Source organism: Temnothorax americanus, unplaced genomic scaffold (genome assembly GCF_048541705.1).
Source record: "Temnothorax americanus isolate GAGA-0224 unplaced genomic scaffold, ASM4854170v1 Scaffold58, whole genome shotgun sequence".
Lineage (NCBI taxonomy): Eukaryota > Metazoa > Arthropoda > Insecta > Hymenoptera > Formicidae > Temnothorax > Temnothorax americanus.
In genome coordinates this window covers 17,764-33,065 of record NW_027509730.1, presented here as the reverse complement: position 1 = coordinate 33,065, position 15,302 = coordinate 17,764, and the positions used below count along the sequence as shown (strand labels likewise).

Here is a 15,302-nt window from a genome sequence, read left to right as displayed (position 1 = left end):
CGATTTGAATTTTTCATTCGCTTATTTTTCAGCGCTGTCCCGCGCTCTCCGTTTTTCCGTCCGGCTTTTCTCTTCTGCTAGATCTCGTGGGATTATTTCGCCCAAGAAGAAGCCAGTGTTGTCCCAACGAAATTGAAGTGCACCCGGCAGGCTCGGCTAACACGACGTAGACCGCGCGTAAAGGGACATTCGCACAGCGGTCCGAGAACAGTAAGAGTTCCATTAGGCTGGGGTTATTTCTCGCAAAGCTCGCTCCTCCCGGACATCCCATCGCGCGCGTTTTCTCGATGTAAATCGAGACGTGTCGAGCACACGTAAAATTCCAGCTTTTAATTTAATAAAGAAAGAAACGATCTTCATGTTATTAAAAATGAGAAAATGTGGAAAGTTTAATGTATACACGTCCGGCGAGGGAGATTACTATTTATATCAAATTAAATTATAACGAAAAGACTGCTTGGTTTCAGAATGCTTTTGAACAAGTGGTGCACAGTGGATCAAATTTGCTTAATTTATATTTTGGGATCTTTATTGAATTATTACTGTCCCTAATAATGGCGATGATAGCGGCGCCGTGAGTGATATACTTGAAACTCGTTTAACTATAAATTTCTTAAGCTTTTGGCAACCGGGTCGTTTCACAACTGAAATCGTTACGGTGAATCCGGCGAATTGGGGCGAGGCCTGTAATATTTATCGCGTCCGACGTTTCCGCCTGAAACAGTTATAAACTAATGTCCTCGGAGGTGAGACTCTCTCCATCCAATTCGAGCGAGTTTTCACGACGCTCTCTCGAGCCGATTCGCGTGCTCTAAGTACGTGCTGGTGGGAGTTTAATCGCGAATGTTACGTCCGAAAGTGCAACTTAAGCCGCGCTTTTTGCCGATGTCTAGCTACAATAAAACGCTGTAGGTAAGCTGGGTTGACAGTGTCGTTCATTAGTCACAGTTGAACTTGTGTCTCGAAGGCCCGAGCGCTTTCACGTATATGTGTGTGTCTGTATATGCGTGCGCCGAACGGGACTCGACAGAGCTCTGGGGAAGCCGTTAAAAAATAATGGCCGGGCTCGGGCTCACCCCGGTGTACCAGCCGGCACCCCAAGCACGTGCGAAACTTTAATGACACTCGGTCGGGGACGCTTACGCCGAAAGGGGCCTCACCGTGGCGATGGGCCCCCGTATTCGAGTCCACTTGTGTGGCGTACCGCGCGAGATAATCCGCACTTCCGAGGGTGAGAAGAGTTGATGACTGCCAATCGCCGCGATCGCGATTGGCACGCCGCTGAGAGGCCGGAAATTAGGTCTCCCGCGTCGTCGCGTGTGGCACACGTGCGTGCGCTGACGTGCGTTCGGGGCAGCACGTGACAGAACGCGACTCGTACTGATTGCGAGTGTCAATAATGCGGTACCTTTCTTAACCGAAGGTGAAATGACACCGCTGCGCATTGCAATAATGTCCCCGTTTCTGATACCACATCCCAATGTTGCGACATTGCAGCTCGCATAAATACAATGATTCTCAGCATGAACCGCATCTTTCTCTGCAATTTTACGAGATCAGGGTGACGTAATAAATATCTAATTTTTATTTTATGAAAATCTCGATAAATGCATTTAACTTTAAGCTTGTAAATTTAATTTTAATTAATTTAATTTCACGATTTCAGAATTACTGACAATTTTAAGAAGACATCAGTTAATTGGCAATTTTATCAATCGTATTTCTACGAATCTTCCAATATATAAGTGATTATAACGCGCGCGTCTGCATACTCTCTAAATCTCATAGAGTGGTTTTGCCATTAATATATTACAGTGATTGCGATAGTCACTTCAAAAGAGAGTAAATGCGGACACTTATAAGGTGGGAGTAAATTTTTCACTCAAATTTTTAGAGCGGTTACTCTACCGGAGTGATACGATTTCTAAACTTCTAAAGCTATAGTGAATCACGATTCACTAATAAAGATTGACTGATAAATGACTCTAACAGAGTGAAATTTTCCTCTCAAAATTGTAGAGTGACATAATTCACTCCTATGGACACTGATTTATTGCATTCAAAAAGAGTGTCCTTTCACTTAAATGGAGTGTGATTTTACTCCAACTTATAGAGCGTAACTATATACCTACTCTTCCTTAGAGTGGCGAATCACTCGAAGTGCACAGGTTCAATTTTCATTTTTTGTTGCACTTGCATTTCATTTGTTTTGAGTGATATTTCGTTCTTCAGAGAGTATATCTTCGTTACGCTTGCGAACGCTTGTAATTATCAATGAATCGATAATCCGCGGCGCGACTTCTCCGTCGCTGATGGCTACGTCGATCCGGAATACAACCGCCAATCTTGAGTACATCAAATTGCCTCAGCCGTCACCCATATCATTTAACCGCGGCACGCGCACCGTTTCGCGTCAGTCGGATTAACTGACGGAAGATGCGCGGGCGTCACACCGTGATCGACGTAGACACGCAGGAGTGGTCCGGTCTTAACACACAGGAACGCTCGTGCGTTTAATTGCCATTTCACGAGCCGTTCCGTCTTTCTTGATAAGCAATCCGCCTACCAGTCACGGACATTCGCACGCCATCGTTTACCCTACGAAACAGCCGGTCTCTCTCCCTCGCCCCCTTCTCTTTTGGAGCACGTGATAAATATGCCTCTCTTTCTCACTTCCTCTCTCGCGGCCCGCCGTTGTTCCTGCCTCCACCTCCGACGTTTCGCACGGCGAAAGCTCTTTCCGGCGAAGTTCGATCTGCGAAGTTTGACGGGCGAGTCGTAACTTTAGACACGTCCAATATTTTCGAATCGCGGCACTTGCCGGGGCGGCCCCGACGAACTTATATATGTGATTTGTAGAGGTGGTTCGCGGGGTCGGGACGGTAGCCCGGATAAATCGACTTCGGTCAATTTTTTAGCATTCGAGGAACAATCGCAGCTCTCGGGGAGCGGTTTCGATTGTATTTCTCTCGAATCGATTTCTTGCTGAAGTATTGACTCTTCGTTATCAATTCTATGAAGATTGTTATTAAACTCATGACGTGTTATCATTGTTATGTATATTTATGAAGACTACAGAGCTGTGTTGGAACATTCTTAGTATATACACATACACTTGTGTGTCGAAATAATATTATTATTTGGTAAAGTAAAAATAATTATTTGGGAGACGAAGCATATCATTTCGAAGCGATGAATTCTGCCGTCAGTGTACGTATCCCTGTAGTATGTACAAGTTTTTGTGCTCCGCTGGCAGCAGCGTGAAAGCCGATACATGTCCGCGGCTTGTATTTTGTATCGGCTTTCACGAATATCAGAGCGCTTCTCGTTGCTCGAAACTTGACGTTAACCGCAAATGGCTGGCAGATGCGAAGTTCTACCATTCGCTGACGGGACGGCGGAACAAAAGGAACGACGGAGAAAAGGGCGAGGAACGAGGACGAATTTCCTACGGTAATGGGGCTGATATTGCGTGTCCTTTCAATCGAAGGTTTTCACTGATCGTATCGAAGAACGACGTTTCTAAAGAGCTCCCAGCTTCTATAGATACCCGCGATCTCTGAAAATGTATCGGAAGAGAAATGCTTACCATTTACAACTCTTTTACATAAATACAAAAATATCTCGAACGCGTAAATTTTCACGCGTATATTTATGTACATATTAATATTCCAAGCGTATCATTAATATCAAGAATATGCGAAAGTATTAGTCCAAGTTGATAAATATTTCACAGATAGGAACGGAAATCGATCGTGATGGGGAGAATCTAAAGTTTAATTAATCAATGATGTTTAATATCTCGTCGGGCGGTTTTGCAGGTCTTTTTCCGCCGTGGATAATTATTTATCCGTTCGTGCATTTTCCACGTGTGGCGGACACGATGAGTATATTGCAAATCGAGAGATCCCTGATGGAAATCCGTTTTCGCCTCCGAGTCACCTTTCTTCAGCTTTAACCTCGCGCGACACGCGACTGGAATCGAACGGCTAATTTTGGAAAGCGATAACCGAGTGAGCCTCGGAGTTGATGGGAGTTACGAGACACACACTCAGCCGGTTTAATTTCGAAGGCAATCAGAGAAAGAGGATAGGCGGTGGACGCCTCTATCTGGATATCCGTCGATCCATCGCGCGTCCACTCCTCTCGCTCTTTTCCTCTGTACACGTCACCCTCGCCTCGGTCTCTCCATATCAGCTGGATGCTCATCCATTTGACTTCTCTCTCTCGAACTTTACCACGGCAAGCGGCACGAATGTAACGCTCGACAACGTGACGTTAATTCGTTTCAACGACAAGACGTATGATGCTTTCGATAATAGCTTGCTTCAGCATATTGCATTCGTTCATTGGCAGTGCTCTTGTTACCGTTGTTGCTTGTCTATATCTGACCCAAATTGCATGCACTGGGTGCGAGAGCGCGTCTTCTCTCCAGTATATATTTTCCGAAAAATATCAATTATTTACATTAAATTTACAAAATTGATGATAAAACCACAAAAAATGTCATATTAAATCGAAAAGTTGACATTTTAAAAACTTCATAACTCGGAAACCACTTCTATTCCAAAATTGAAATTTTCAGGGTTGTTTAAGGATATAATGAAGTATATTCCCTGAAAAATTTAAAGGATTTTGAGTTGAAAGAAAAAAGTTCTGGCTATCTGAAAATGGCGATTTTTCGAAAATTGATCGGCTTTAGATGGCCATCAAAAAGTGAGTAAATTTCTTCAGAGTATACCTGAACAAAAACTATCAACTCTCTACTTCGAAAACTGTAGCATTTAAAGCATTAAAAAAAAAGGCAAAATTTCTCTAAAACAGTGGTTTAGTTAGCAGCTCGCCGTGAAGCCGGACTTGAGTGTAAACCAATAACCAATTTTTTCCTTAAAAGTAGAGAGTTTACAGAAAAGAATGCGGTCTCAAACGAGTCTCTAAGTTATATAAAAGCTGAGATATAAATTTTTGAAAATGACTGAAAAATCGACTTTTTTCAAAATTCAAAAAATTCTCCAGCGGCCGGATTTGATCGAATCGGGCTCAAATTTTCAGGATTATCTCTTTTTCTAGTGTACTTTCAAGGAAAAAATCGGCATCAAAATCGGTGACCCACCCCCGCAACCTTTGGTCGAAAAGTAATGGATCTGCCTATATATATATATATATATATATATATATATATATATATATATATATGTATATGTATATCCATGACTCGAATTACATAAATCAGGTAGAGGGTGGTTCAGTGGTTGACATTGAGTGGCAGTTGAATGTGCAAAGCCCGGAATAATTATTATACGCATTCTAATAAGTGAGGTTCAAATGCGGACGTTTAATTACATTTAAATATGGCGTAATTAACTAGATTAATATAACCATTTATGTTTGTGTTACAACGCTTTTCAAATTACAGTGCATTCGAAATTCTGTCTCAGTTGGCCGCCGACAAACGAAGCATACTTATTTGATGCTTCGCATGAAATTTTGCTGCATATTGATAAAGCTGGTTCTTTGTTAGTTCCCGCGGCAAAACTGTGAATAACTCGCTTCGTAATAATTAATAGAATTGTAAATAGAAATATTTCCAAAGAGTGAACAGTCGTTTTTACATGGACCGTTTTAATCGTCGTCCTCATTCCTTGTTGCTGTTGCAATTGGATGCAATTGGATGGACTAAGAGCATATCTATCTCTGGCCTGAATCACAGTCGCCGGATGCACAAGTTCAATCATCTACTACATTGAATGACATTGGGATATGGGATCGTCTGATAATTACTCTTTTAACCCTTGTTTTATGTCAGTGTAGATGTTATTCACATGAACGCTGTCTTTTCGAATAAAAGACTCTCCACTTTGAGGCGCTCTACAAGGCGTAATTTTCAACGAAATGAAATAAATAACAAATAAAAATTGTAGGTTTTTTTACGCTCTACAAGTTTCATTTGAAGCATTTTTGCAATTTTGGACGACAATAATGAGTAAAAAGAAAAAACTAATAAATATATCTCTCTCATACTTTTTTATTTCCCTTTCTCGTTTGATGTCTCGAAAACAATCGATCATACGTAAAAATGTCATACGACATAATTTGTAGAGCGTAAAAAAAACTTTAAAATGAGCTCCGATTCGACCTTGTAATTTTATTAGAAACCGAGTTATCGCGGAAAAACCATTTTTTCACATTTTTTACTCGTAAAAAAAGCAAGCGGGAAACAGAGGTCGAAAACTTGAGATTAAGCTTTTCTTGAGCCCCCCAACACCCCCCAAAAGAAAAATCCTGGGTCAGAATTATGTCTTTTATATAATCCGTTTTCTTGTACACATAGTGACTGGACTAACTGTGGCTACAGGCAGAATGATGATTTTTTCGTCGCGACCTCCTTCCCTATCCCCATTTCACGAAAAGATTTCTTATTGGTCCCTTCGACTTATGAAACATCGATGAGGCAATCACGGCGGCGACGGTGTCCTGCGATTATCGGCGCCGCGGTTCCTTTTGACTCGCGCCGCTAGACGGAAAGAGTGGCGACAATCATTGTTGGATTCGAGGATGTTTACTTAGCCGTCGCATGCCTATGTATGTACATGTGCACGTGTGTGCAATTGTGCGTCCGAGGTCCGTCTCTCTTAGATGCAACACATGTATGTGTGCATGCCTTTATATGTATATGTTAATGCGCATGTCGTGCACGACCTATCGGATGCTACGCAACAACCCTTGTCAGTCACACTTCCCGAGAATCCCGTACCGGTCACACTGGGTGAAATACACCCCAGCGTGTTTGCACGTGTATAAAAAAATGTAGGTGACTTTAAAAAAAAAATCCTGTTGTAGTTTAAGTCTTTCTTAAAAAGACTGTATAGGTTTGATTTGCAAAAAATTAATGTAACATTTTAACATATGTAAAAAAATTGTTGAAAAAAAAGTCGGAAAAGTGACTTTTTTCACAAAAACTAATAATGTAAACTTTTTTAATTTTTAAAATATTTTAATTTTTTAAACGGTTTTTTCATCCTCAGATGATGCACTTTTCACTGATTATTGCAGTTTAATGCGACCATTCTAAAAAGTATATTTTTTTGAGGTACACTGAAAAAAGGGTTTGGTTATAATAACCAAGGCTTGGTGAAATAGCTTCAACTAAAGGGTTTAGTGATTATGACAAAATATTTGGTTAATGTTAACCAAATTTGTTAACATTAACCAAATTTGTTAACATTAACCAAATTATTTCGTCATAATCACTAAACCCTTTAGTTGAAGCTATTTCACCAAGCCTTGGTTATTATAACTAAAACCTTTTTTTGGTGTATAAAAGTGCGATTTTTTGCGGAAGAATGAAAAAGACATTTTTATGGAAAAAATAGCAATATATTTATGAAAAATGGTTTAAAAAATATGAAAAAAATATATTTACGTTGCAAATTACATACTTTAAGTAAATAAATAGGTTACAATTTTTTATTCGATGCCATAGGCACATTCAACGCATAAATATGCGCGATGCTTGTCGCACATCGGTCGAAGGCAAGTGGGACACATGGAGCCCGTCTTTTTATCAGTTCCTCTCGAGCAAATTTGACATCTTTTTTGCCTATCCAATTTTGGGCGGTCTTCTCCAAATGCTGGCCTGTCCTGGAGGTGCAGGATATTCGCAATACCGCATTTGATGTCCTTGCGAATTGTTGGTATTGTGTATCGTTCTTGCAGGTGTGCCTTGACCAAATGTAAATATATTTGATTAAGGCACGACTCTGCTGTCACTTTGCTCGTGTCTCCTCGCACGCTATTTTTGCATTTAAGCAAAATTCGTGCATTGACTGCGGCTTGGTCTAGTATGCCGAAAAATATTCGCATAGGCCATCGATTTGTTCTGCGGCTGACTGTGAAAGAGTGACAGAGCATGTCGAAACAATCAGTCCCGCCTTTGTTCTTGTTGTAAAAATGAACAATATCTGGCTTTCCGTCTGTCTCTTTGTTGTTTCCGTGCAGGTAGGACGTCAGCAACAGCACCACCTTGTTCTTTTTCGGCGTGTACGACACGAGAGTAAGGTTGTCATCGTAGCAATATTTAGATGCAGGCGGTTCACGCTCTGCAATCTTCATTGCTTGCGGGATTTCGCGCTTGTTCTTTCGAATTGTCCCCGTGATGCACAACCTGTACGGCGCCTCCAGTAATCGCCTAATAATTGGCACAGAGGTAAACCAATTATCGCAAGTTACATTGCGATTAGTCCCGTGAATAGGCGCTGTCACCTCCCGCAGGAAATATTCCGATACAGACTCATTGGGCGGAGTACTCGTTTTTCCGAGATAAGGGATGGCATTGTACTAGAAAAATAGCAAAAAACATGATTATAAAAAATTAATAATGAAAACGTACAATAATATAAAGAAATATTGTACCATGTACGATGTGCAGGCGTCATTCAAGCAGACGATTTTCAAGCCATAATTATCCGGCTTCGACTTGATGTACATCCTAAACGAGCATCTGTCACGAAAGCCAAGAAGCTGCTCGTCAACGGTGCAATTATTGTGCGGCTTATAATAGCGCTGGCAATTACGAATGAAAATATCCCAGACAGCACGAATCGGGCCAAATTTATCGGTCGCACTTCTTGTTGTTTTGTCGTCAAAGCGCAAGCTTGACGACAAAAACATGAACCTTGCCTTTGGCATCGTGCATCTATAGGTCGTGGTACCGTTACTTCTATCCCACAGCCGCTCGTAATGCACCGAAGACTGCTTCCACATCCCGCTGTAGTACAGCAATCCGATGTAGGCCTTTATCTCGTTTGCATCGGTATGGTGATGGTACGTTTGCGTGTCCTGATCCTCTGCCATCATTTTTGCGCACACATCCTCGATCTTTGCATTTGTGTGCTGAACTATCAAATTGATGATTTCATCATTAATCAGGAGACTCCAGAACTCTTCAATCGTCGACGCCTCTGTGTTTACTGGGCCAGGAAAAATATTCTGGCCAGCCTCCGATAGCCGGCCTAAAAGCAATGTTTGTAAATATCCGATTCAAATAGACCGGGCAACCGTTACGTACACAGTTGTAGGCAAGCCGTAAGTTTGACGAGCTGCTACAAAAGCGCGGGAGAGAAACTTGTAACTGTTACCTGACTGTCGGGAAGAGGTCTCTATTCTCCACTTATGACCGTTGACGCCTTTCAGCGCGCCATTTTCTAATTCGGAGTCCAGTTCATCACTGCTTTCTTCGCCATCACTCGAAGATTTCTCCGATTGCTCGGACACGTGGTCTTCGACTTCATCAGTGTCATCGCCGCCAAGAATTGGCTGTTCTTCGGACTCCTCAAGCAATTCCTCGCGAATTGTATGGGAGCGCAAGTTATAAGCCATCTACTTTTCATGAATAATTACACAGTAAAATTTTTTTAAAAATTTTAAGCAACGAAAAACACAACTGTGTACTTGCCTCTTCACTTTGGAACAACGAGAAACGAAAAAAAATGCTTCAAAAACTCAAATTATTACGTATGAGTCACACTGGGTGAAATACACCCCACAACTCCGAGACGCCCACTTTGAACGGCTGCCGAGAGAGAACTAACGGGCTGAAAAATATACCACCGACGGGGATCGATACTTGAAGGTCCCAACTACCTGTAGATGGCGGCACAAGGCCCATTTCCATTAGTTTATTGGGTCGTTTTCGAAGTCAAAAAAACGCTGGGGTGTATTTTACCCAGTGTGACTGACAAGGGTTAATTATACCGCCTGTTCATCGATCAATCACTGACATTGGAATCTCGTTGAAGAGAGCTTTCAATTGATATTTATAGAATAAATGACAGTTACCCGTCAATGTTTGCGCACAAAGAGAGCATCCAAGGTCGATGATCCTGATCTCATCGACATTAGAAGACATTGAAACAGATGAAAAAATTTTGTATCACTTTAGCACTTTTTTATGAGCGAAGAAAAATAAAGAGACGTATTGAGAAGCATTGTTAAACGATTGTTTATCGTTATTGCGACTTATTTATTGTTATCGTAAAATTTATTTCTTTTCATATGTCACATGTGGCACACTAATATTTAATAAGCTTCATATTGCTTCCTCGTATGCGAGGAATATGCTGCACGTCGTCAGTGTGGCAATGCAATTTATGCATATGTCCCGAATTGCATGCACCGGATCCGAGATTGCTGCGATCGGCATTGATTACCCCGGAAATTTCTGCTTATTACACTCGAGAACCCAGTGAGGCATTTATTAACGTTTCGCTTCGCAGATGTTGAACACGATTATTTCGTTGTCCGAAAGAGGCCGGTACGGTCGAAAGAACGCTGTGGGAAATTTGGAAGATTTAAACGTAAAGAATATAACGAAATTGCCAGCATGTGTCATTGCGTCGATCCCTCTCCAATCGTTGCTATTATGTTACGCTCGAATTCGATAATCGATTTTATTGCACTGAGAAGACCCGCAAAACATCAGCTTTGCGACTTTTGTCCAATGGATAATTAACAGATAATAGAGACATCTTTTTTTTTTAGCCAGCTGGTAAAGTTAACGTAGACTATTCACAGTTGGTTCTTTAATGAATCGATCAGCATTGTTCATCGGGTCCGCGGTCAAAAGGAAGCTTATTACGCTTATTAAAGCCGGCTTCCACCCTTTGCGGCAGCAGGGAGAGGGGAGTAGGAGTAGGAGGGAGTCGACGAACCGTCGTCGACTGTCACAAAAGAGCAACGTCGATGATCGTCGACGACTAATTAGATAGAATAAGGTAATTCCACTTTTCAAGCGATAGAACAAAAACTAATCCGAAACCCTTCCTCTGCTTTTCTTTTCCAGGTGCGGAGGATGTGTTCAGGTTTACGGGAAACGAGACGCACACAGACTACTTTCGGCTGGTGCTCAGGGATGGGAACTATCTTCTGGTCGGTGGAAGGTAAATAGAGGATTCATTTGGAGCTAGTGCTTTAATTAAAGGGCCGCTTCTTCTTCTTCCACTTCTTATTCCTCTCTCTCTCTCTCTCTCTCTCTCTCTCTCTCTCTCTCTCACTCTCTCTCTCTCTCTCTCTCTCTTCGCTCTCCGGTCTCTTCTTGGTCCTCCTGCCCATCCATCTTCCGACGTATCATTGCACCGCTGTCTGCTCGAGCGCCCGAGATCGACGGTGATCACGAGGTAGATCGTGTAATTTTTTCTGTATATTGCGCGTGTAAACTCATTTTACCGCGTAAATTGAATACTCGTCTACGAGTATTTTTTAATCCGGTCCGTGCGACTTCTCCCTGTCGAAGTCGATCTGGAATTCAGCAGTCACCGTGCGGCGGCATGTGAAAAACACTCGTGAAATCTCCGCCTGTCCAAGAGCGCGAGTTTTTATTTTCGATCATTAAATTATGCATTGACGGCGAACGAGTACGTTATTCTGGAATGTATGGACTTTGGTAACAGAGGTAATGATCATTTTAATCGTAGAAATTAATTATGTGTGCGTCGCCATGGATTTTCGCCGGAATATCGTTAAATAATTATGAATTTCCTGTTTGACAATGATACCGCTAATCGTATCACAACCGTATACACAACTTTCAAAATGCATTATTAATCGACATTGTAAACTACTCCAAGTTGTATCATAATTTTAATGTCTAATATTCATTGCAGAGAAGTATCAGAACAGGGTATTTTCTCACCAAATGAACATTCGGATGTCAAAAAATATCTTTAATATAATATGACGCATTTCAATTTATACTCTTCTGTTTATTAAAGGCTAATAAACAATTTTGTTGAATATACATAAACATAAATTATTTTATAATACTGAAATGAAAAATATCTTTAATATAATATAACGCGTTTCAATTTATACTGTTCTGTGTCTCGCTACGTGCTAGTCATGTGACTGTTTGTAAGTTTTTACGTTTAGAAATATATTTCAGGCAATTTTTGCTAAGGGAAAAATAATTTTATGAGTTATGGTGTAAAATGTAAAATTTCATACGTGACAAAGTATGTTATTTTTTTTTTCAAATTATGTGATTTTTCTCATTTGACTCCGTTTTGATCAGCTGATCATGCGAGTCGTCGAGAAAGGTCATCATCTCCTTTTCGATTGAATTTTGACAATTACTGAGAAAGGGTTTCAAAACGCATGACAGGGGCAATCACTATCCAATTCGGCTAAGAAAGACGAGCCCCATAACCTGCAACTACAGTGATACAGCCAGCGGCGTAGCCAAGTCTTCCCAACCTCACCTCGACCAAAAAAAGTCTGCTTGATTTCTTGAAATCTCCGGTAAACTATATATTTTATGGTTGCATCGGATTCTTCGAAATCTAATGTACAAAAAGCAATGTTTTTTTTCACTTCATCTAATCGAAAAATGCGAAAATATGTGATTGAAACCGTGATAGAGCTTTCTTTTTCTAGTCGTCTGTATGAAATAATGCAAACGTTGTGATTTTCGAGATCGATTTTCTAGAGTAAATAGTCGGTAAGGAGCCACAGAAAAAATCGACTGCAAAGCTGATCATATAATTTGATATAAAATCCGAAATCGAAAACTTTATCTAATACATGCCCTGACGAGACGACTACCTTAAGGCTGATAAATAATCAATTTTGTTGAATATACATAAACAAAAATTATTATATAGCACTAAAGTTGAAAAATATCTTTAATATAATATAACGCGTTTCAATTTATACTGTTCTGTTTGTTAAAGGCTATTAAACAATCAATTTCGTTGATAACACAAATAATAGATGTCATATTATCACGACTGTTGGACCATATTCAATCGATTACCAACGAGCAATGTATGAATTAAACCTCGAATCTTTATCGTTCGTAATATTGTCAAAAATATATCTCGCAATATGATTTCTACGTATTAATAAGTACGTAGTTGTCTGTAAAGAAAGATAAACATTTACATTATTGTATTAAGATCTACTAGCAAATACAATGTAAAGTATATAATTGCAGATGCAAATCTCAATATATAAATTGTATGTCTATATAAATGCGGGCTTTGGATTCGTCATTAGGGGACGTATTCAAACAATTTGATTGTGCCCCCTCCCCCTCCCGGTCGATCGATTACCGCGCGTTCTTCCTTTTTGCTTCTCCTTCTCCCTCGGATTCTCGGGCATGCACGCGGATAAATCTATTTACGTTTCGTGCGCGCTGAATGCGCGCTGTACCAACGCTGAAATCAGTCGGCAGAAGCGGCGATAATCAGGTCGTACACGGATTAAACGCATTGTGCGTGAATGAACTCTGATATATATCCAGGCTCGTTCGTTATTGATCGGATTACACTAATTGCTCGGCCGATTTGCCGAGCTTCGCCGCCGCCGTCGCCGTAGCCGCCATCACCATCACTATCACTATCACCATCATCATCACCATCACCATCACCATCACCATCACCATCACCGCCGCCGCGTGCACACTGTCGATGTATACGAGAATTTGTTTCTTGCTCGTTATCTCGGACTTATAATACGGGAATGCTTCGCGAGACACGGGAATATCCCGCGGTCGACAAAATCCACGATCGGCGCAGCCGATATGTTAGTAGGGAGCGCGGAGGGATTCTTCCCCTTTAAAGTGCTTTTAAGCATACGGCGGAGTGCTTAATGAAGAAGAGTTAACGATCGACTGCCGAAACTTCGCAAACGCCGCTTTCATAGCTAAACCCGCGTTAACCAGACAGTCTTGCTCCGTTGATGTCTACTTTAGACATCTAACTTTGCAACTCGGAAAACTCTTTTCTCCATCCAACGTACATCAGAGTCCTCCCGGTTCTTTGATACTCGTTGCAACAATGCGAAAGATACCAGTAACAGTCGGACCATGTCAGTTTAGAGTTTAACGAAGATTTTTGAGAGAGCATTCTTTTTACAAGAATTTGTTCAGTAGAGATTGTATTACGTTCTGGGTATAATAAAAGATATGAAGAATTTTACGTGAGGTTGAACAGACCCAAGTATTTAAAAAAGGAAAGTTTAAAGAAGTTAAATATGGGAGATAATGTAAGAGCGTTGATAAGAATGAGGTGTGGTAATATGGAGGGAGGAAATAAGTATTGATCAGAAGAGAAGGAAACGTTATGCGTGTTCTGCGGACAAGATAGGAACAACATTAGCCGTTATATAGACGACTGTGAGTATAGATATACCAAAGATTGGTTTATATCTATATAATTCTAATTAGGGAGAAACAAGGAAGAAATAATAGATAAAATATATAACGATGAATTGGATATAGGATTAAAGGGTAGATGTTGAAACAATCATGGAAAGAGAAAGAAGCTAGAATAAGGAAGAGTAGATAGAAATAAGTATTAGCGTTGCATGTTAAGGTTGCATGAAAAGAATGAGTGTGTTAAGTTATTTGTAAACCAAGTTCTTGGTTTGAGCTAAAGTTAATAAAGATTGATTGATTGATTGTATTATGAATTGATTGTACAGTCTTCTATCTTGCACACCAAAGAATCTTTATTTTCAAATGGGGCACCGTACAATCTCGTTTCAGAAATCTCGTGCATAATCTCAGTCTGACCGACCTGACGGAGCAACAGAGACTGACCTGGTACTCGACGGAGAACGACGTGAAGATGTGCGTCGTCAAGGGCACACCCGAGGAGAACTGCCAGAACTACATTCGCATCCTGGTGAAAACCGCGGCGAACAACCTCTTAGTGTGCGCCACCAACGCCTTCAAGCCCATGTGCCGTGATTATACGGTGCACGCGGGCAACTACACGATCGTGAAGGAGAAGGGCGGGCAGGCGAGGTGCCCGTACGATCCTCAGCATAACAGCACCTTCGTCTTCGTCGATGGTGAACTCTACACCGGCACGGTCGCCGATTTCGCGGGCATGGATCCGATAATCTATAGGGAGCCGCTGCAGACCGAGCAGTACGACTCGATGAGTCTGAACGGTGAGTCATATCAGAAGGCTAATCCAATCGTCAATTCTCCGGGTCCGAGGTGATTGATGACGCTTAACGATCGCGTTCTGCTGATTTACATTGAAAGTCGGCGGTTAACTCCGATCGCAACTCGGGATATCAATTTTCATTTTCGCCGCGCGCGCTTTTGCCATTAATTCGACACGGCGACAAGTGCGGTTTGAAGTCGGTAGTTAATGATTGAAACTCTGAATATTAATTTTCATCACGGCGAGCTGTAGATTATCACTATCGCGGCGAGTTGTGGATTATCAAACGCGGAGTATCTAATATAAAATGTACAGATGTTACTTTAAAAGGCATTTAATAATTTCTGACGT

At 41.1% G+C, this 15,302-nt stretch overlaps 1 protein-coding gene across 3 annotated transcripts in view; it reads left to right on the top strand.

Moving 5' to 3' along the window:
• Nucleotides 1-15,302, top strand: part of Sema1a (semaphorin 1a) — a 282,084-nt gene that overhangs the window by 249,030 nt on the left and 17,752 nt on the right. For all 3 annotated transcript variants that reach the window (XM_077419775.1, XM_077419774.1, XM_077419773.1), the window contains exons 3-4: nucleotides 10,841-10,937; nucleotides 14,543-14,952. In XM_077419775.1, coding sequence (XP_077275901.1) covers nucleotides 10,841-10,937; nucleotides 14,543-14,952 — 507 coding nt within the window. The remainder of the gene's footprint in view (nucleotides 1-10,840; nucleotides 10,938-14,542; nucleotides 14,953-15,302) is intronic.